A 23,351-nucleotide genomic window follows, 5' to 3' on the forward strand; every position below is an offset into this window, starting at 1 on the left:
TATGAATATGAAGTATAACTAGTTTACAATGATTGGAGATAGTTTTGGAACTCTGTTTGAAAATTACTTCTGCTATTTATGTTGCGAATGTTGTAAGGGACACAATTCCATAGTTTAGCACCTGAATACTTGACAGTGAACTGACCAGTCCTATGGTTTGCTTTTGGGATGGTAAGGTCGTTTCTGGCGCTCTGTTGTGTTGTGAAGGAGTGTTTAATGGGAGTGAAAAAATCCTGAAAGGTATCCGGTAATCTGAGTTGCAAAACGTCATGAATGATAACGACAAGCTGTATTTTGTGCTGTTTGAAAATGTCAAGAATATTCAACCTTTTAAATAATGGCCCCGAGTGAGCACATCAATGACTATCTGTTATGGTGCGCACTATTCTTTTTTGAATTAAAAATATTTCATTCAGGTATGTCGGACACGTGTTACCCCACACTTCGAGACCGTAGGTGATATGGGGCAGAACAAAAGCATTATACAATAGTACAAGTACATATTCTGGAACCGTGTGACATAACTTATAAAACACACATTCATTCTACATGTCATTCTACTAATTTTCTTTTTCACCTCAGCTATATGCTGCTTCCAAGACAGCGTATTGTCAATGTTGACCCCAACAAAAGGTGAACTTTTAACTTCATCTAGTGAGACCCCCTTAAATTCAAGGGAACCAATCAATACTTAAGATTGTATATTTTGTCTTATTTGAATTGATCGTCAATTTATTGGCATCACATCATTTTCTATTGGTGGGTCAAGGTCGATAGGGATATTTGCATGAATTTTTTTATGTTTACTGAATAGCCTACAAGATGATATTGTTATTTGACCAAAATGTACTCCAATGTTTTTGCTATGGGTGTGGTCATTGTTGCTAGGTATATTTGCAAACACATTATTAATCTTTGTTCACTTGTCTATTTTTATCAATGTTTGAAATGTGTATTCATTGGTGTAAGAATTTGCGATGTTATCTTTATGAGATATGGTACCATTTAGCTGTTGCTATTGGCCAAAATGTACTCCCATTTTGTTGTTGCTAAGGCATATTTGCATACACTTTTTGAATGTTTGTTCACTTGTCTATCTTTGTGAAATACAGCTCTGTTTGGATGTTGCTGTGGACGTGGTCATGGTTGCCATGGTATTTGAATATTTTTAATGAATTTGTATTCAATTGCCCACAGAATATCATTATTTGACCAAAGTGTACTCCCATTTAGAAGTTGCCATTGGCATGGTCATGGTTGCCAGTGCCAATTATAAAAAATTTGAACAACATCTGCAAAATAACACTTCTAGAAACATCTCACCAAGTTCCAGTGTCACTACCCAAGCCCTCATTTGCATATCACTGATAGTAAGAGATGTTGACATGTGATATACATTTAAAAATTGCCAATAACAATATCAGAGAGTTAATACATCACCTAGCCCATCGGGCTTATTAGTCACTATAAAATTGAATACCTAGTAGAATCAACAGTGAAATAAAAAGTGGGATTCGTCCTCAATTTTAATCTGTATTACAAAACACACAGCGGCGAGCTTGAAACACCTCACCTCTAAAACGACCTGTTTCGATCCTGAGTGGAGGAATTTGAGTGGATAACTGATAGTTATAGTACACATCAGAGAACATGTACTGTTTTTATTTGGACAGTTTTGGTTAACCTGTCTGTTATTTTGTCCGAGGCACAGCTGAGGACTAAATAACTGATGGGTTAACCAAAACTGTTTGAATAAAAACTGTTAATGTCCGAGGACGTGTACTATAACGACGTTATACTTAGAGTTTGACGAGTTTTTAGGTTTTTCACCAGAAAGTCAACCTAGGTATCTGAGCTCTGTTATGTAACCTCTCACCATTGTTATGTTAATTACAAAATTCGCTATAGAAATCCCATCCAGCATTTCTCGGCTAAATAATCTGAATTTCCCCCAAACGTTTAGCGTGAAATCCATGAACCCAGAAGGATTCGTTCTGTATCAAAACGACAGTCCCAAATCAAGCAGTATTTCCATTTTCCTCATCCACAGTTCTTATTAACCCTGTAAACATACGCATTGTCAAGTCAATGAACAAATGATATCTGGAGATGATATCTATCTCACTTTGTAGTGAAGTAGTTAGAGAACGTACCTTTGGATAGATGAATAGGTACATAACTAGAGGTACTGTGTTTGAGACCCATTTAGGTAAAGTCGATTTTTTACAAACACTTTACTGAGAGACAGGTGCAAAATTAGGTGCGGTAGCACATGTTGATTGCATTTGAACAGTGACAAGGTAGGGAGTGGGCCATAGCCAGTTACATTCATGGATTAACGGTATGCGGATACTTCCTTTGTGTCTGATTAAATAAACATAGTGTCCGATTAACTAAAAGAAATGTATGATTAACTAAAAAAAAAGTGTTCAATTAACTTAAAGTGTACGATTAACTAAAAATAGTGTACAATTAACTAAAAAAAGTACGATTAACTAAAAAAGTGTCCGCTAAATGAAATTAGGAGCACAGTTGAAACAATGGCGATGAGTTGGAAAGGAGTACAACAATTTTAAAACAAGTTTCAAATTCAGTGAAAATAACATAATGTCTAATTTTTGTCAATTGTTTTTTTCAGGGTTGTTGGCCCAAAGCCAGGCTTTTTCTTATTGTTGTAGTTGCCTTAATAATGGACAGCAAGTTGTTAAAATAAAATGAATAATAAATGAAAAGAATTTCCCATACTGTTGTCAGAAATTTTGAAATATTGTGTTCATGTGTGCATGTCTTGTGTGTGTGCGTAGTATTTCTTAAAGACAGTACTTGTCTGTGCGTGTGTGCATGCATGCGTGTGTGTGTGTGTGTGTGTGTGTGTGTGCATGCCATAGTATTTCTTAAAGACAGTAATTATCTAACATAACCTTTCCACAAAGGATACATGTATTATGGTAACGTGTGAGAATGAACAAAATCACGACAAAACAGAGAAAATATGGGTATTACTATGTCTAGATATATTTTGCCAACAAATCAGCTCTCTAGTTATTCTAAGTGGAGGTTGCTATTATTTGTTGTTCTCATATGATTTAATATGGGGTTGCGCACACCCAGAATTTTATAAACAAAAACAATTTATGGTAAATTAAATGTGTCTGTGATCACTAAAAAGAATTATGGATATTCTCAGTAAATCTTCAAAATTTCCCCCTAAGGGCATATAAAGTCAAATATTTTCACCCATTCCTAGGGGGAAAATTGAGCACATGTAGTTCCCTTAAGGACCTTCCCCCTATTGTAGCTCCTGGGGTTAAAATACCTTAAGGGGAAATTTTTGGAGGGCTAGAAAGTATATATCTTTTGTTATTTATTTAAATATTATATAAATGTCGATATCTGTAATGACTACCTAAATGTTAGTTAACTGAACAGTAACATTATGAATTATTCTTTTCCTTATGATTTTACAAGCAAATAAATAAAATTTCCCCCTATGGTTGACTTTTTTGGCATTTCCCCCTATGGTTGAATCTAGGTATATATATATATATATATATATATATATATATATATTTTATTGTATAGAATAGTATATTTTATTTGACATGAAATGTTTTTAAATAATACATTACCTAGAGTCAAAAACAATGTACAAAAACAACACAAAAATAAATAGATAATTATATATATAAACACTAAACTACAGTATTGAATACAAAGAAAATAATAAAATTGTAAAATTTGACAAATAGAAAATCATCATTTGAACTCATTATTCCTAATTTTGAAAAACTTCGATCTTAAATTTAGATTGTTCTTTGAAATTGGTTTCTAGCTTCAATTAGAGATGTATTGTTGCAATCCATTATACCATAGATTTCATCACCAATATATTTAGTACTACGTAAATGACATATTCTTTCATGATCTGGGAGGAATTCCCTGGTCGATTGGTAAATTATGTGCTGAGATCCTGAGCTTAGTTATGCTGATTCTGAGCCAAAACATTATTTATTTGTTCTCGATATGGTTCAAATTCATAATTTGTTTTAAATTTGTTATAGGTATGTAATTTTTTTTTGTCAGTTTTTTGAATTGTTGGTCCAAAATACTATCAATATAAATGTTTTTCAATTGACATATCGATATTTTAGCTTTCAATATGTATATATGTCTAGATACCGTCGTTGAGGGCGCTTGGTATTAACCATTTATTAGCTACAAACCAAGTAATGTCGGATAGGACTGTGCAGACACTGACACACTAAACGAAACATATAAAACCATCAACGGTATATGAAGTACTATGCTACATTAATGGTTACATAAACTTTTGCCTTGACTATTGACCATTTGCATAACAAAGTATCGATGTATGTAGAGAACTGTGACACTTCAACTCTGGTTCTCCATAACCACTGACTGAATGAGTCCTTCAGTACCGTATATACCCGGATTTGTTTGGGATTAACTTGATACGTATGAAATAGAACCTCTTTTATAACAAGTATCAGTAGTAATCTTGTAATTACCCTTAGCCCACTCTTATATAGCTGTAGTCTAGTTCCTATACAGTATTGTTACCATTAAACGTCCACTCTCATACCACATTTGGTATCCAGACTACACTAGCTGTAACTGGAACTTTTTTAAAAGTGTTTTGATTGACTTAATCATAATGTCACACACCCTGAATAGTATGAATCAACTGTGGGTAAACATATTTATGTAGCTGTATACGTTAAAATAAATCCATCAAACTGATTTTTGGGTCCAACCTAAACTCAATGCAATCACGGATATAAGGTAGACCCCTAATTAACATACATGCAAAGTGTCTAATGTGGGTATTTTATCACAGATATTGTTGGTTGTTAGTCTAGTCCATATACGGAATTGTTACGATTTATACCTCCACTTAGACACATTGGTGGTTCAGAGATCACGCAGGCATCCGGACTAGTTGGATGAGTAATCGAAAAAAATAATATTCCAGTTAGAGTTAAAATTGCATAGCCCAAACACTCGTAGTTGTGATCTCACTACGTAACGAGTATCCTAAACTTGAGATAGTGAGACCGCAACAAGCTTAAATCTGATCTTTAGGACCGTTAGCGCAGAATATACGAATACTGTAAAGAGCACAAACTTGACTTCAGATGTGTAAGTACTTGTTACATTATGTTTGTACACATAATGATAACATTAATTATTTGCCATTCGCTCATTTATGTGGGGGTTTCCATGCATAAGACAGTAGCAAGTAATAAGAACAGTGAAAAATGTGAGAAGAAGTTCGAGATTTGAACAGATTGACGTCACGGTGGGATTTTTACTTAGTGCTCGTAGTTTTTGCCCTCTTGTTTTGCTTCAGTTTATTTTTAATTCATTAGAGTTTCTTTTCCTCCCTTGTTTGTCTGTGAAAAGGCATCAAAGGAAGGTGACTTGGAAACCGTTCGTCGTATCCTTAATCAATTGTCCACACACAAATGTTCCTCTGACCCGTGTACCCATTCCAAATACACAGAAGAGGTCCAGCGAAAGAAAGAGAAGATCAACTCATATGACAGAGACAAAATGGCAGCTCTTCACTATGCTGCTAGGCATAACCACTACAATATTGTAAACCTGCTTGTTGAAAATCGTGCAGGTAAGATTTCCTCTCGTTATTTCCATTTAAAATAAATGTCTACCGAAAGTCATTCCTTCGTTTTTGCAATTGTCAACTATGGAGGGCGGTATATGTGATGGTTCTGGTCAGGTATCTAGTGTTTATACATAGACCCTATACACGAAATATAATCCAATTTCTAGCGAAGGGATTCTTACCGACTTTGTCTCAAAGAAATACCGGCAGAGACGTGTCTCTTTCGTGTAGTCTGTATGGTTTATGTTATAATACCTCGTTGGATAATCAATATGAACATAAGACGCCATCCAATGATTTGTATTAATTAATTAATTAATTATATAAGTTGACAAAAATAGTGTACACGTAGAAACAGACGTTTTGATTCTTGAAAGTAGTTTGTCTATTTGTTTTGTTTTCTGGCGGCTTGTCTGCCTGTCCGTCTATCTATCTGTCTGTCTGTCTGTGTCTGGCTCTCTGTCCTTCCGCCCGTCTGTATGTCTGTCTGTATGTATGTATGTATGTATGTATGTATGTATGTATGTATGTATGTATGTATGTATGTATGTATGTATGTATGTATGTATGTCTGTCTGTCTGTCTGTCTGTCTGTCTACCTTTCTGTCTATGAGATATACCACTGGGACATCACATGAGGCATACTGTATATAAACGTCTTTGTGGGTTTTTAACCTACACGTGGTATGTCTCTGATTCATGGCTAATGATTACTTCCTACTGCCTTAATCCTTTAGAAAGGGGGAAGACCAGAGTAGGACGAGATACATGTACAAACAACTCTATACACTGTAACTGGTGTCCAAATGAGGAAAGATAAACAGCTCTGTCAAGAAAACAAACCTGCTTATTTGTAAATGTTATGTGATAATTTGTTTTTATTACAGATGTTAATATCAAAACTGATGTTGATGTTACGCCATTACATTTAGCGGCCCGATATAGAAGTGTAATCCCTACCACAAGTAAAGCTGATGCGAGTGTACAGGTGATGTAGATAAGAAAGATTATGTCTGCAATTTACATGGTGGAGGTGCTTCCTGCTGTTTATGTTGTTACTTTGGTCATATTGTACACAGACACACGCATTGACACATTGTGTTGGTCAATTTGCACACACACACACACACACACACACACACACACACACACACACACACACACACACACACACGTACGCACGCACGCACGCACGCACGCACGCACGCACGCACGCAAGCACTCACTCAATTGCTCACTCATTCATTTAATCAATCAACCATTCACTCACTCACTCACTGACCCACTCATTTCTTTACTAACTCTCGTAGTTCATTCACATTTTACGCACTCTCACTCACTGATCATTCATTTACAAATATATATACACACACTAACACATTCACGCAATCACTCACTTAATAAATCCTCCATCTCTCTCTCTCTCTCTCTCTCTCTCTCTCTCTCTCTCTCTCTCTCTCTCTCTCTCTCTCTCTCTCTCTCTCTCTCTCGCAGCCAACTGACCCATTACTCTCACCCACTTACTCACCTACTCACTCTCACTCACTGCACCCACCCACCCACACTCACCCTCTCACTCACTCACTCACTCACTCACTCACTCACTCACTCACTCACTCACTCACTCACTCACCTATTCTCTTGCCAAACTCACAATCACTGACGATATTGTATTTTCCATGAAGGTCGGCGATGGAGAAGACACATCCCCTGACATAGCAGATTGTAAAGGGAGTGTGATACAATACTTAGTGTCAAAAGGCGCCGACATTAATGCTAAAGATATCTACTATTCCACACCACTTCACTTTACCGCCATGAGAGGTAATGATCTGGCCACAAGGGAACTCCTACAGTGCAAGGGCATTGATATAGAGGTAGGTAGGTTGTTAATCCTATCGACGTGTATTAGTTTTAAATTTTGTAGATAATGCAATCGGTGTTGTCACTATAGATTTAAAGGTCTATCTGTAACTTAAGCCTATTTTCAAATAAAGTCAGTGTACAAAATATACATTATCACAATACACGCTAAAAAAAATTAGCAAAAACAAAACAGCATCTACAAAGTATGATAGTTGCCTCGGAGGGCCGTCACAATCACACTGAGCATCGCAGTATAAACACGTCAACGAATGGTTAGCTCTATGTAGTCGATGAGGGCGCTCAGTAAAAGGATATTCGATTACATTTTCTCTACCGGTACCATGATACAAAAAAAGCAATTGCTGCTAGCGATGCTCCCGAGGCTGTAGCGTGCATAGCGGTGTAGAGGCATGAACAAAAAGCCTTTGAAGGTTGTGAAGCTAAGACTGTTGACGTTTTTCGAATAGTTACCCCCATTTTGTAACATACCTTATGACCTGGTGAGAGATCAACCATGTGATAGATACAAGTCCATTGGTCTCATCCGGATCAGTGGTACAATAACAGTATGAGAGTACCCAACAATGAAGCAAACGCGATCATCAAGAATCATAAAGTTACAGACTGCTTTGTCAATTTTGAAATGTGTTAGAAATATCTTAATATTATAGGAAATACAAGACAATTCATTATTTTTTTTATAGATATATAACTTCAGACCACTATAGAACATTTCCGCTAGTGATCTGGGTTATAACAAGGCATTTGTTGCATTTGTCACTTTCCAAAATATTTAGACATCACCATACACACATACATGGGGAACCGGTCAATTCATGTACACAGGTTCAACCATAGACCCTCCATCAACATTGGTGGAGGGTCTATGGTTCAACGTGGTGGATTGATTTCTTGTGTTTATTCAGTTTCTTTATTAATTACTTCCTCACTTTGTACAAAGTTATTAAACGTTGTTGTTATGATTGTTTACTCTGTTGTGTAGGTCTCTGTTTCATTGTTTTGTTTGTTGTCGTTTTGTTGTTTTGGCTTTAGCAATGTTGTTTTATTAATCGAAAATTAAAAGTCCAAAATGAATACCCATATATCTCACCCTTATTGCCACATGGGTCAGTATATTAGCGTGCCAACTTTTACTCATGTGTACACCAATATATAATTATGTACTGTGTTTAATACTTCTCAGACTTCTATACAGTGGTCTGAGGTTTCACACACTTTGTGAACGTCCACATCCTTCTTTCACAGTCAAAAGACCAACAGCAAATGACTCCATTGCATGTGGCATGCATGCATGAAAACACATCAGTTGCCCAACACTTATTAGATTCTGGTGCCAATGTATTTGCCTTGGACGAGGATGAACGCATGCCTTTCCACTTGGCCTGTTTGGCGGGATCGTACGATATATCAAACATGCTGCTTGACCATACATCTACGACACGGGGAGCAAAAATCATAAAGACAAAGGTGTGAAAATGAGTTTAATTTTGAGGATTTTTATATTATGTCAGTAGAAACATTTTTTTTTTTTTTTAAAAACATGTTTGCTAGGCCCTACCATTTCTTTATATCTTTTGTACGGCGACATATGACATAGTATATTCTGAACTTAGTGTCGCTTTCTAATTTTATGTTGCACAAAGTGCACTCTAAAGCAGCAAAGCCGTGAGGCGTGTAAATAAGTCACAGGGACTCTCGACACATGCTCCTAGTACGCATCAGCAAAACGTCATGCGCAGTGGTAAATATAACAAATGTCTACGTTGTTTCACATATATCTTGTCATTAAAGTAACAATGAATCAACCAATAATCAATCAATCAATATGCTAATGTCACCACTAGATGGCACTGTTAAACAAAGTCCTTCCTATTCTCTCTTCCAGCTCATAAATCACCGTGATCATAATGGGAACACACCCCTACACCTTGCTGTCCATAGTGAAGAAGCTAAGGTCGTTGAACTGTGCATTGAGAAAGGTATACCTGATTTGATGATATTATCATAAAGTGTCCTACATATTTACACCTAACAACCAAAAGAAATCAAACGTCAATTTTAACACATTCTTGTAATGAATATAAGTGACTCGATCATGTTATTTCTATGGGCCGGATTATTATTTATAAAGTAAGTTGGTCGATTGTGTCAAGTAACACGGTATTTCGTAAGAGTTTCTTTGTCAATAAAATAGTAGCCTACCCCTAGTAGAAGGTGATACTTTGCGGATCAAACCCGCTTTTACATGTGCAATGACAACGCTGACACTGCAATACACAACAGTACGAAATCCAAGAGAACTTAATTATTTGAAGATGTTTTCTTTGGAACACTTGAACCGTGCTAGGATTTATCCTTCGTGAATTTTGATGTAGGAAGGCGACATATTTATGACGTCAATTTTTTAAAAATAATATTTTTGATGAAAAATACCACTTACCAACAGGACACTTTTCCTTGTACGGTGCCGCCATTTTGAAAATGGCGCGCCCTCTCTCAGTCAATCGGAGAAACTCACCTCGGACGACTTGGTTTTTTCGCACATTGTGTATGACTGGTTTCAATTTCTAATTATCACATTTCAATATTTTTACTGTGTTCTCGATGGTAGCTAAAACTATATTTATTTCACTTTTCACAAAGGTGCTGATGTGAACGCATACAAAGGGAACCTTACTACTCCTCTACATATGGCCGCTATAGTAGGCGAACTTGACATTGTGAAACTACTTTTGGAGCATGATGCCATGTCGAATGCAGTGAACATAAATAAACAAGGCGCCATACATCTGTCCGCAGCAAACGACCGACATCACATTGTTGAATACTTACTAGACATGTAAATGACTTGACTTTGTGTATTTGTGTGAAAGTCAGCAATGATTTCGTTTAGTGCTTGTTTCCAGGGCGCCCCAGGGCTTCTTTCCTACACGTGAACGAAATAGTTGTACTCGATCAGAGTTAAAAAATGGTTTATTCTACAACAATATTCTTTAAATCACTTTAAGATCTTCAATTTTAGCACAATAGGATTTTACCGACTTTGAAGGTTTTTTAGTTATATGGAAAGCATTCATAACCTTCCCGAACACATGCAAAACGTGTATTGTTAAAGTACTCCGCTCCATAAAGACAACGCATAGGTTTCTCATTGTTTCAATGTAGAGTATTAAAGCATTCAAAATTGCTTTTCCAAGCTTTAAAGTTTGTCTTTTACTTTGGTGACACAATATTCAAAACCATATATGTTGATTTTTGTCTCATATAGGGGAGCAAAGATTGATAAACGTGATAGAGATAGACAAACAGCGCTGATTATTGCAGCCAGCAATGGACACTGTAAGACCATCGAGTTGTTACTAGGACGAGGAGCTGACGTCACGAACACTGATAAGAATGGACGGACTGTACTTTACTTGACGGCAGCAAAGAACCACATTGACGCTTTACAGGTAATCATCCATTGATGGTTACAGTGGCAATGATGTTTTGTTGTTGTTGTTGTTGTTGTTGTTGTTGTTGTTGTTGTTGTTGTTGTTGGTGGTGGTGGTGGTGGTGGTGGTGGTGGTGGTGGTGGTGGTGGTGGTGGTGTTGTTGTTGTTGGTGATGTTGGTGGTGGTGGTGGTGGTGGTGGTGGTGGTGGTGGTGGTGGTGTCGGCCGCAACGAACCTAATTGTGCTGAGGTGTAAACACTTTGATAAGAATAATGCTATGACTACCATGGATTTATCTCGGTTTGTTTCTCTTGTCACCTTGTGCAAGTAGGTGCCAGCAAATACAGAATGCTAGTATATACAAATCTAGTATACATGTAGCTTACAGTTAACAGAACAATGGCCAACATTTAATAGGTCGTTGATACTATGATAAGTATAAACTGAAACTATTCTTTTACCCATTGATAGATTCTTCTCCAAACTTCTGAAGCTGCAAATATAGTCGATACTGGCGATAACTATGAAAACACTCCTTTGCATGTTGCATCGCAGGAAGGACACTTGAACATTATAACGGTACGGTAGAGCTGCTTTTTTTAAGCGCTGTCTTGTGTTACATTGCATATTCAATTGTGTACTTTGCTTCCATTCCGTCAAATGGATAACCCAATAAATGTATTCCTTTCCATGTTGTTATTTCTTATGATGATGGGCAGCTGAGACATACAATGACACTTAGTTATTTTTTTATTTTTTTATTTATTCATTTATTTGTTATTTATTTATTTATTTATTTATTCATTTTATTCATTTATTTATTTATTCATTCATTCATTCCCATTCGTAGGAATTGTTCAAAGCTGGTGCTCAAATTGAAGTTTGTAACTTCGAAGAAAACACCCCATTACATCTTTCTGCCAAACATGGCAGAAATCTGTAAGTAAATTGTGTGTCCACTTGCAATTCTTCCAATGTAGAATTTGACTGACAGCGTATAAAACAAGATCAAATGTTGAGTTTGTAGCAAATTGAGATACACACACTAACACCATTGCTCTGGCATGTGGTGTATGTAGATTCTCAGACCACCAAACAAGTCTTGATGGTCAAAGGCAGATTGCACAAGTGGTTGATGAAAGTGTTTTGGTTATATGGATATAACTGCCCCTTACCTTAACCAAGATACACTGAATGAGGTTGAATGTTTGGTCACTTGGGGGAAAACTTGCTAAGTCTGTGTGGATATTTACATTAACCGTCCAACGCACGTTGCAACAATAGCTTGATTTACGTAGTAATATAACTAGTGTGCTGTGGTAAGAAAGTTGTGTAACAACGTGTGTGTGTCTGTACATACAAATGTTCAACTCGTATCAACAGGACTACGTTGGAACTTATACAAGGCAATCCCGATGTGTTATATTACAAGAATGAGTTAGCGAATACACCATTACATCTTGCATCTATGGAAGGACATATTGACACGGTTGAAATACTGCTGAAAGAGGATGCGGATGTGGTTGCCAGGTAACGGAACGTTGACTTATTCATGACTGACCAGTTCCACAATAAATAATATCGACGTCTCAGCTAGTATTATCTGTAACACTTTCGTACCATACCAAATCGTGCAGAGTCACTCAAACTTGGTACACAGCCAAAACAGTTTTAATGCAAATAGAATCTTCCCGAAAAAACTTTAGGACAATCATTTCCACACATGGTTTTGCTTCCCAAATCAGCAGGTCGACAGTATTACCACATGGCAGTAAATCCATGCTAAACAGGTTTCTACACTTAGCTCCATATCATATTCTGAACAGCCTTTCTTTAGAGTTATGTATAAAATTACCATCATTGTAAGATTGTTGGCTGCAAAAAGATGGCACACGTGTTTAAGCTAGTACATATACGATAACGTCAGCTTACAGAACGGACATAATTCACACAATACTTTAATGATATATCTGCTACATCAATATTTCCACAGAAATGCCATTGAGTGGACTCCTCTCGACTGTGCTGCCGCCAACGGCAGTGTTAGAACGGTCACAGCTTTACTCAGGGCTGGATCACCAGTGGATCCTACAGACAAAGCAAAGGTCATTAATCGTTTTACTTGCATATTCCCATTTCTTTTTAATTTGACAACATAATTGTGTCTCTACATGCAATACAAAAATGGTTTAATCCAATATTACTACTAGACATACTCTCAGTTAATTAATTAAAAGGTTAGGTGGATGTGACTGCAATTGAACTTGTACTATCAAACCAGAGTGACTATAGAGTTTTAAAACTAAGTAGCACTTTAATTTCGTCTCATACACTGGTACCATGGTTTATTTGGTTACAAATTACATAAAACAAAATACAACAACTGATAACATGCAAGCATATAAAAACCGTTACGATACATTTTATCTCATTGCAACATGAAAGATTCACACACAAAACTGTTTATATCTGTGTGCACAATGAGATAAAATGTAACATTTCTTGTGCGTGCACGTTATCAGTTCCTGTACTTTGTTTCTATAATTCGTAACAAATAACGTTGTGTGAGATGTAAAACAAAACAAAAAACATATGAATGAAACTCTATAGTGTTTCTGTTTTGGAAGTAAGATAGCTGATCAAAAAGAACAGTATTGGTACTAGTATGAATATGAATTATTCCACTTATATATGCAGCCATCTCTGTGACTACTACAGTGGTTCTCATTTTAACAGTTTGATGAATTGGGTCAATGACCTTTCAAATGAAAAATCTACTAATGTATTCAAAAGACTGTCGAGTAATTTATATGAGTGATAGCTGCAAGTTAAAGATAGTGATATCTTTTGTTCTCTCGACATTCATGGTTCAACAGTACTCTCATTCATTCTTTCTGTTTACCTTGTCTCTCTACAGCTTCACAGTGCTTTCATGTTTTATATCCTATAGTATAAATCTTCTAAATTTAATTTGATCGTCATTTACAGTAGTATGTGTGTGTGTATGTATGTATGTATGTATGTATGTATGTATGTATGTATGTATGTATGTATGTATGTATGTGTGTGTATGTATGTATACATGTATGTATGTATGTATGTATGTATGTATGTATGTGTGTGTATGTATGTATACATGTATGTATGTATGTATGTATGTATGTATGTGTGTGTATGTATGTATGTATGTATGTATGTATGAGTGTGTATGTATGTATGTATGTATGTATGTATGTATGTATGTGTGTTTGTTTGTTTTTGTGTGTGTGCGCGCGCGCTCGTAGATCGCATCTTTTTCTTGTTAGCAGGTTAACACATCAACCCACCCCTTCCCACGTCTGAATTCAGTTGTATTTCATTACTTTTCATTTTTACTTGTTCTGTATATAGAATACGCCTCTACACTTGGCAGCCAAAAATGGACACCAAGGTGTAGTCGAAACGCTATTATCATGGGGTGCTAATATTAGTGTAAGAGACTACAAGGGCAGAAACTGTCTTGACCTAGCCATTGAATATAACCATAGGTAGGTAGATAGGTAGGTAGGTAGGTAGGTAGGTTGGTTGGTTGGTTGGTTGGTTGGTTGGTTGGTTGGTTGGTTAGTTACAATCCGATATTTTATATTTGGATATTGACTATATTGTCTATACATGTGTATTGTGACTATCTGCAATAATAATGGTGGCTTTAGGTTTAAGATCAATAGTTCACTGTAGGATAAAAAGAAAAACTAAATTCATATAGTTAAGCTTCAGACCAACCACCTTTCTAACTAAATTGGCCAAAATTGAAAATTGTTTCAGACAGCAAATCAATGTCAAATCTATGTAGTAGTATATAGTGCTATGAATACAAAGCCAGTATGTAGTAGTATATAGTGCTATGAATACAAAGCCAGTATGTAGTAAGGAAAAATAGCTCTTTTATTGACACTTTACTAAATATAGTGCCATGCATTTACGATGGTGACAATTCTGCCATTTCTCAATTTGACAATTTTTTATAGAAAAAAATGTATTTTGGGGTACAAAACAGATCCATTAAATGTAAAATCGTTTTTGTAGGATGAGAACTAAAATGGTTCAACCCCCCCCCCCCGTAAACGAATTTTTATCCTACAATGAACAATTTATCTTGTCTCTTAGCGCCTTACATATACACGATATCTTTCACATAGAGATAATTAGGCTCCATCAGTTAGTTACTTTGTTTGCCGTCCTTGCATTTCCACACACCTTCCAGGCAGACGGGGGAAAACGGCTCATTAAAAAAACACAATGCTAGTATGTCATATAAACTTCACTTTTCTGTTGATTCATGTTCTGTTTGTGCCTAAATCTACCCTGGTGAAATATGAATGTCAAAATCCAAAGTTTGATTGTCTTAAACAATTACTCAGAAATATGTATAGTAGTTGTTCTGACGATATTTGAACGGTCTTTCCATTTACAATAGTATGAAATATATACGGCCTTGAGCGGAAATTTTGAACAAAACGAAACGTGTGTGACTGTTTTAATCTACCGACAAACCTACCCTCAGGCGGAGGGCAAACAAAGGATTTGATTGATTGCGCCTTATGTGAATTCCATCTACAGAAAGTAACAAAGTCATCATACACTCAGCAGGACCATTTAAATTTCCTTTATTGCATTGACAAATTAAAGAATTTATTTTTTCACAATGCGGTAGAAGTAGAACACAGACATGGACTTTCCTTTCTGTCAATAGCAGCTAGCATTACTAGTTCTCTTCATCTACATTCTAATTGTGTCCGGCACCTCTAGAATTCATATCTTGGAAATTGTCATTTAGGAGGTATGTACATTTATAGTCCATAGATATTCTTTACTTGTTTTCAATAATCAAACCACATTTGCCTAACTATTTCGTTTTGCAGAGACGTTGCCATGACAATTGTTAGACATTCTGATTGGAGAGATGCTATGCGTAACTCGACAATAGACGAAATGACTGGAAGCTATGACACACCTCTGCGTAAAATGATACGTAAAATGCCAGGTAAATTGTTCAGTGTACACGGTAAAAATCCCCAGGTCTAATCCTTAGAACTTAGACTGTAATTTCGCAATGACTTTGATTTTGAAATAACGATGTGTTGAATATTCAGTCAAAAATAGTTGTTGTGTACAATACACGTGTGGACAAAATCACGGAATGTAAGCTGTCATTTTCTTATATAGTAATTTACCATCTCCGTATTCAATTATCAATACAGATGTGGCAAAGATAGTTTTTGACCAATGCACGGAGGAGAACAAACGCGAAAAGAGCCATCCAGAGTACGCCATCACATTTGACTTCGAATTCATTGATGACACATTCTGTAATTGGACACAACAACTTACAGAAGGTAAAACTGCGTCTACATTTTGGCAAATAAAAGAAGTTATGGTATTAAATATATATGGAGACAGAACGTTTGACTTATTAATATAACGTCCTGCCATATTGAGACAATATAAACAATATCACAGGGGTGTCTTTATAGCACAACTCGAACAACAGCACTGTGGTTGGTTACTATAAAGTCACATGAGTGATTGCTCTAGTCTATCTGATTTGGCAACATCTTTCAGGGAATGTTGCTTATTTTTACGTGCAATTCTGCAGATAATGTATAAATTGCTCTAGCCTCTCTGTTTTAATTTGGCAACATGTTTCAGAGAATCTTGTTTATTTGTACGTGCAATTCTGTAGATAAAGTGTAATGCTGTGCGCCAGGCCACTGATGGAATGTTCCACGGTGTTGGGGGTTTTCTCTAATTTATTTCTATCGTTTATTATAAAGGTAATGTGTCGGTTCCCAATTCTTCGTCACCCTTTGAAATGGATGGATCATTAAAGTCAAGTGCGCAGCCATATGACGTGGATGCATATATTTTGAAGCAAAATCATCCCTTGGTACAGTTGGTAAGTGCAAATTATATAAATTGGACGCTGCATTGATGGATAAAACTTTCTGATGGTGAGTGGTTCAGGAGACATTGAATGTAGATATCTTTAGAAGGGCGGATTTCAGGAAACCTCTGGTAGGTGTCCTTGATAAACACGGTGTCAGGGCTATTTCAGCAGACATTCTATCATGTCTATGTGTGCGTTCTAATTCAGGATGGTTTCATGACAGGGTGCAGCGAGCATAAGATTGATCGATCGATCAATCGATCGATTGATTGATTGATTGATTGATTGATTGATTGATTGATTGATTGATTGATTGATTGATTGATTGATTGATTGATTGATTGATTGATTGATTGATTGATTGATTGATTGATTGATTGGTTGGTTGGTTGGTTGGTTGGTTGGTTGGTTGGTTGGTTGGTTGGTTGATTGATTGATTGATTGATTGATTGATTGATTGATTGATTGATTGATTGATTGGAAGGTTAAATGGTTGATCGATTGAATAATTATTTTCTGTGGTGAAATAAAACTTATTTTTTGCGTGATTTGATCAATTGACTCATTCGTTTTTGTGGTGATATAAAACTTTTCCCCCTTCTTTCCCTGGCTACTTTTCTCTCTTTCAGCAGTATATAATGCTCTCTTTCTTGACTAAATAAAGACATCTTGTCCATTCTTCTCCTCCTATCTAAATTAAAACACCGCTAATCTCATAATTAGGGGATTAGTTACCACTGAAACTGGCTGACTTACTGCAATCCTCAAGCCACAGTGCGTTGGGGTTACGCTCCTTCTCTCTTTTATTCTTTTATACTAGTTAATGCATGAATGGTATGGGTGTGATAATCTCCCAGGAGATAAGAGATAAAGCAAAGTGTTACTGTAACTGATCCCTTGGCAATTATAATATTATGGATGTTTTAATTCAGAAAAGAGGAAAAGAATGGACAAGATGTCTTTATTTAGTCAATAAAGAGAGAAAACTAGCAGGGGAGGACGAAAAAAAGTTTTATATCTCCACAAACATCAATGAGTCAATTGATCAATATCGCACACAAAACAAGTTTTATATATATAAATTTTCATTACAAAAAATAATCATTCAATCGATCCACCATACAACCAAATAATCAATCAATCAATCAATCAATAAATCAATCGCCCGATAAATCAATCGATCAATCAATCAATCAATTACATGATCGCTGCACCTTGGTTTCATGAGACCACTTGTAGATATCGTAATTCACAGTGGTTTTAGGACACTGCATTTGCCTGTTTACACAGGCGTTAATCTGTCCTATTTGAATTTTGAAAGTAGTACTTGATGTTGGTTAAGATCATGTACGATATTTCAAGTCTTTTGTGTAATAAGAGGTTTTTGGCTGTTCCAAGATCTGAAAACAGCACAATAAATATTGTATTGAATGATCAAAACCTCATAAAAATCATGTTATTTTAACTCGTAACTTTTTGTAATAGTTTTATTGTATATCACATTCAAAAGTATATAAGCATTGTAATATAAACTATTAGAATTACATAACTTCACATTCTGTTCGTTTCTCTAATAATACTAGTGTTGTGTTACAGAACATCTTTCGCATAAAGTACAGCTTTATTGTGAAACTTTAGTCTTCCTAAATTATCCAAATGTATATTTCCATATTTCCATACTTTTCAGATAACTCACAAACAAGTCAATCTTCTTGGCCACCCAGTTGTGACGTCACTCTTACGTCAGAAGTGGAACAATTACTGTCAACAAATTTATTATTCTGGCCTTTTCGTCTACCTTGTGTTCGTGGTTTTCTTAACCGGATACATGCTAACAACGCCTCCACCTTACTACTTCTATTCCAAGAACGGTACCCTGGAATGGTACGCTGATGGCGAGGAAAAGTACGGTCAAGAGGCTAGCACTTACGAGCAGCCATTATTTACGACTATTTGCAAGTGGGGTGTCGTAGGTTTGTCTTTCTTCAACATTGCTAAGGAGGTAATTAGGAAATCATAAAATGTTACATGTTGTAGTATGTGTCTTGAAAAGATAGTCCTGTGCACTCATCCTATCAGACTATACGTTGAATCACGTATGCTACAAAGAAGTAAATAAATCTGAAATCCTTTTTTTATTGAAACCATACCCTGTAACTTTATCTTGCTTTGTTTTGTACATTTTATTTTACTTTCTCAGTTTTAAAAACGGATAAATCGAATATGAAAGTAAAGTTATTTTTTGTCCCTGGCGGGCACCTGGGGTGGGGGGTTGTTATTACATTGGGTTCTGTTCGTCCGTCCATGTGTACATGCATATGTGCATCTTCATATCTCTGTCATGCACCAACGTATTTCAACCAAACCTCGCACAAGGGTAACATACCATGTGAGATGTATACGCATCGATTTGCTTTGCAACCGATTTAAATATGGTCGAATGGCGGTCATATCTGTTGTAAAATTTCATATTCTGCATCATAACGTTGGAGGTGTGATAGGTAGAGGCACCATTCAAGTGCCTACACACATATTGTCAAAGCTCAGCTTTCTTTTAAGACTATGAACTTTGACCTCGAAAGTCTTTCAAGGTCAAATAGCCAAATTTGGTTTATCTCCATAGCTTTTTTAGTTAAACATATGATGATATTTTATTCATGACTTGGATTGTTACTATGTAAGACATAAGTATATCCAGGGATCCATATGCAAGGTTATTTCGCGACCTTGACCTATATAGCAAAGTGGCGGCCATATTTGAGATAGAAAGAGCACATTTTATCTCCAAAAGCTTGATACATATGGACACCGATCAAGTGTCTACCCCTCAATATCAATTGTAATCTTTCTGAAGAGACTTTGACCTTTGGCCATGACAAAGATTCTCAAGTCAAAATAACTGAAATATGTCTTCCTACAATAACTCAAAAAGTTGAATACACAACTATTAAGTGCCTACATGCATATTTTCAGAAATAAGCTTTCTTTAAATTTGTATACTTTGACCTTTGACTATGATCCACATAGTCAAGGTCATAGCAAATATGTCAATAAAGTATGAAGTTGTATATCTAGAGACACTATTCAAGTGTCTACACTTATATTTATTATAGCGGGTAGCTGTCAATCTGGATACTTAAGCTTTGACCTTAACCTTCGTCTTCAATGTCAAATAGTACATTATAATCACTATTCAGACACACTTTTGACCATAACCTTCATTTTCCAGGTCAAACTTCAATTTGCAGAATAATTTTGCCATACAACAAACCAGTTGGGGGATATGGCTTCTATGAAGTCTTGTCGTGATTAAAAATGAAAAAGAAGAATTTCCCATCCACATAGCCACTTTAAAAATCTGTTTTTTAACTAATCATTAAGCTATTTTCAATGTAATATATTTACAATGTATCATTAATATTTACAGTTGATTCAGCTATTCCTTCATATGCATCACTACTTTTCCATTGAAAACCTAACGGAGTGGCTAATTTACGTTCTAAGTTTTCTGTTCGTGATCGACTTGTTCAACGAAGATCAAAGCTTATCTGGTATAAGACATGTAAGTTACCTTTAATAAACGAACGTGTTTATGACGTCACGACTAATGGCCAATATTAATATGTCAATTGGCAGATAGCCTAAGGAAGGGTGAATTAGCATTTTTCCTACTTTCCAGAATATATATGCCAGAATTCTATCACATTATATTTATCCCAGCCATACATAGCCCAAAAAATTAAAGTACATGTAATAAAGACAGACAGACGGACAGTCAGACGGACGGACAGACAGACAGACGGACAGACAGACAGACAGACAGACAGACAGACAGACAGACAGACAGACAGACAGACAGACAGACAGACAGACAGACAGACAGACAGACAGACAGACAGACAGACAGACAGACAGACAGACAGACAGACAGACAGACAGACAGACAGACAGACAGAAGGAAGGAAGGAAATTAACAACCATACGTTGAAAATACACAAGGATTAGATTGGTATGTTGACATCGCGTCTTAAAAGTATTTCACATATTCCGAAACAAATTGAACAAATTGTTAGCATGTTACAAGTACCAAGTACTCAATCAATGTGTTCAAAGACAAATGTTAAATTGGAGTGGACATCTACATGCATATTTTGCAATGGAATGAACTGAAATCCTTATCTATATTATCACTTTAGGCATGGCAGTGGAACTGTGGAGTGTTTGCTATATTTTTTGCGTGGATGGACTTAATCATCTTCCTCAGAAAGCTGTCTTACATTGGGATTTACGTGGTAATGTTCACAGGTAATGACGTCATTACTAATTGAATAGTAACTTGTCAAGAACTCTTGCCACGGTGTTTACAAGATATGCCCTCCTGGATGCATACTGTAAGCATTACAGGAAGTGACGTTTCATGATCCATATCCTGCAAACGTGACAGGAAATGACGTCATTGGAGTATCAACAATCGTTTATTTTACCATATAGTTATTCGGCGGCCACATTAGATTCTAGATGGCTAAACATTTGTATTCTGACCCCTGATTTGAACAAGAATGACTGAATTTTCTTGAACAAAATAATAACAAATTTAAATTATAAGATTTTTCTATCTGAGGCGTATACAACGTTGATATGATAAATAGATGACCGTCATTAATTCACAATGATCTTCTCATCTTTAAAAGCGTAATACAAAACGTAGCAAATATAAGCAATCAAAGAAAAAGGTAAACTCTTCAGGGCTCTTTAGGGTTTAATTAGGTTGTATAGTTTGCTCCGTAAATAACCAACTGTCATGGGAAACAACAGGTGAGGAGAACCATGACGGAAATGCAAGTGTTCCCGTCTTCTATATATAACTAGAGATTGTCATAAGGCACAGTCCCAAGAGAGAATTTAGAATCTGATAAACGTGTGTGTGTCGTGTCGCGATTGACCAGGCGATTCATATCATACAGTCGTGAAAACAATTAGGCTACCCAGTCATCAAATGAAATAGCTGATGATGAAACGATGCATATGTATGATAACTTTTAAAGAAATATTACCATGTTTGTTTTTCAGATATGTTCAAGACATTTTGTCGATTCTGTATTGTGTTGATACTTTTCCTTGCGGCCTTTGCTTTGAGTTTTTATGCATTGCTGATGAACCAAGTAAGTAATGTACAGGTTAATATAGGCTTGTTAAGTAAGGTGTACTAAGGCCTAATAAAAAAAATGTGTGGTTCCGGTTACGCTCAATTTTCGAATAGATAGGGTAGGTATATTTTTGTTCAAATTGAGTGTCTAGTTCAGGTTTTCCATTGTTTTCCACATGGTCTCTGTGTTGTTTTATTTCTTCATATCAGATGTACAGCCATTACAGACTGGAAGAACAGTTATATTTTGTCTTTTTTGAGTTGATTCAGTTTCCGCATCGACTATTTCTCGTAAGACTTCACAATTTTTACAAATTTATTATTTTGTTCTCGAATAGGTAAAAAAAGTTTAGGGTCGGGAGTGAAAAGCTAGGTGGGGGTCGGGTAACCGGAACCAAACAAATATTTTTTTAAAGGCCTAACCAAGGAAAGGATTATACTCTTTTACGTTATTAACTGAATTTTCATCGTGATGTCTACATGTCTCTTCATGTCACGATTACTCCTCACTCAACATTGTCTCGGTTACCCATACGCCACTGCGGGCTCTACAAGTTCTACAGCCCATGCGGAAGTCGGAAAGCCCATAGTGACGTATGGGTAATCGAGATTACACCCCATCCCGGAGTGATAAGTTCTTCCCTCCGGCCGTGTCGTAGTCCAAACGTCTATTTGTCATATGGTTATCACAAACATAACAATACTGAATACAAGATATATAGAGAAGCCAAAGGTTTATGGCTAACAACAACGGCAGTGTACCTACCACACACTAAAGGACACTTTGAATAACTGTAAACAGTCCAGAGCTACCCTAATCTTTACAGCCCGGAAATGGGTTTTGCGGACCGAGGTTCAAGTTGTGCGGCGGAAGCGCCCTACCTCCTCCCATTGCACGTGCGTACGTACGTACATACATACGCATGTATCATTCGAGTCGCAGTAAACACATAAACACAGCTACCAACGCACAAAAAAAATCCGGAAAACATAAAACACACAATTACTGTTAACAAGATTTGGCATTTAATACAATTCATGATAATTTAACTATGCAACAGATATGATAGCGTACCACACATATCCAGGATGCCAATAACCTTTGCAGCAAGCATAAGAACGCGCATAGCAACGGGAAAGAAAGTAGTCTTAAATTCCCACACCTCACCTTATTTGGGCAGAGTGTACCAGTCCGTGATACAGAAAATTACTGTCCAGATAGAGCTTGCGATTTCGCCACAGCAATACACAGGGACATTATTATAGGTATATGATAAGCGTGTTTATTGCCCTACTTCCATTTTCGCATCGACC

General features: G+C 36.3%; 1 protein-coding gene across 1 annotated transcript in view; it reads left to right on the forward strand.

Moving 5' to 3' along the window:
* The first annotated feature begins 5,574 nt into the window (after nt 1-5,574).
* The window catches only part of LOC144433145 (uncharacterized), a 28,747-nt gene continuing 10,970 nt past the window's right edge, over nt 5,575-23,351 (forward strand). Inside the window, exons 1-19 of the mRNA XM_078121455.1 lie at nt 5,575-5,647; nt 6,532-6,632; nt 7,330-7,521; nt 8,777-8,998; nt 9,417-9,510; nt 10,175-10,370; nt 10,800-10,983; nt 11,437-11,544; nt 11,816-11,904; nt 12,349-12,495; nt 12,959-13,070; nt 14,356-14,492; nt 15,867-15,988; nt 16,206-16,340; nt 16,779-16,900; nt 18,579-18,893; nt 20,319-20,453; nt 21,088-21,196; nt 21,962-22,053. Of these exons, the coding sequence (XP_077977581.1) occupies nt 5,575-5,647; nt 6,532-6,632; nt 7,330-7,521; nt 8,777-8,998; nt 9,417-9,510; nt 10,175-10,370; nt 10,800-10,983; nt 11,437-11,544; nt 11,816-11,904; nt 12,349-12,495; nt 12,959-13,070; nt 14,356-14,492; nt 15,867-15,988; nt 16,206-16,340; nt 16,779-16,900; nt 18,579-18,893; nt 20,319-20,453; nt 21,088-21,196; nt 21,962-22,053 (2,685 nt within the window). The remainder of the gene's footprint in view (nt 5,648-6,531; nt 6,633-7,329; nt 7,522-8,776; nt 8,999-9,416; nt 9,511-10,174; nt 10,371-10,799; nt 10,984-11,436; nt 11,545-11,815; nt 11,905-12,348; nt 12,496-12,958; nt 13,071-14,355; nt 14,493-15,866; nt 15,989-16,205; nt 16,341-16,778; nt 16,901-18,578; nt 18,894-20,318; nt 20,454-21,087; nt 21,197-21,961; nt 22,054-23,351) is intronic.

This window comes from Glandiceps talaboti, chromosome 3 (genome assembly GCF_964340395.1).
Source record: "Glandiceps talaboti chromosome 3, keGlaTala1.1, whole genome shotgun sequence".
In the NCBI taxonomy this organism is placed as follows: domain Eukaryota; kingdom Metazoa; phylum Hemichordata; class Enteropneusta; family Spengelidae; genus Glandiceps; species Glandiceps talaboti.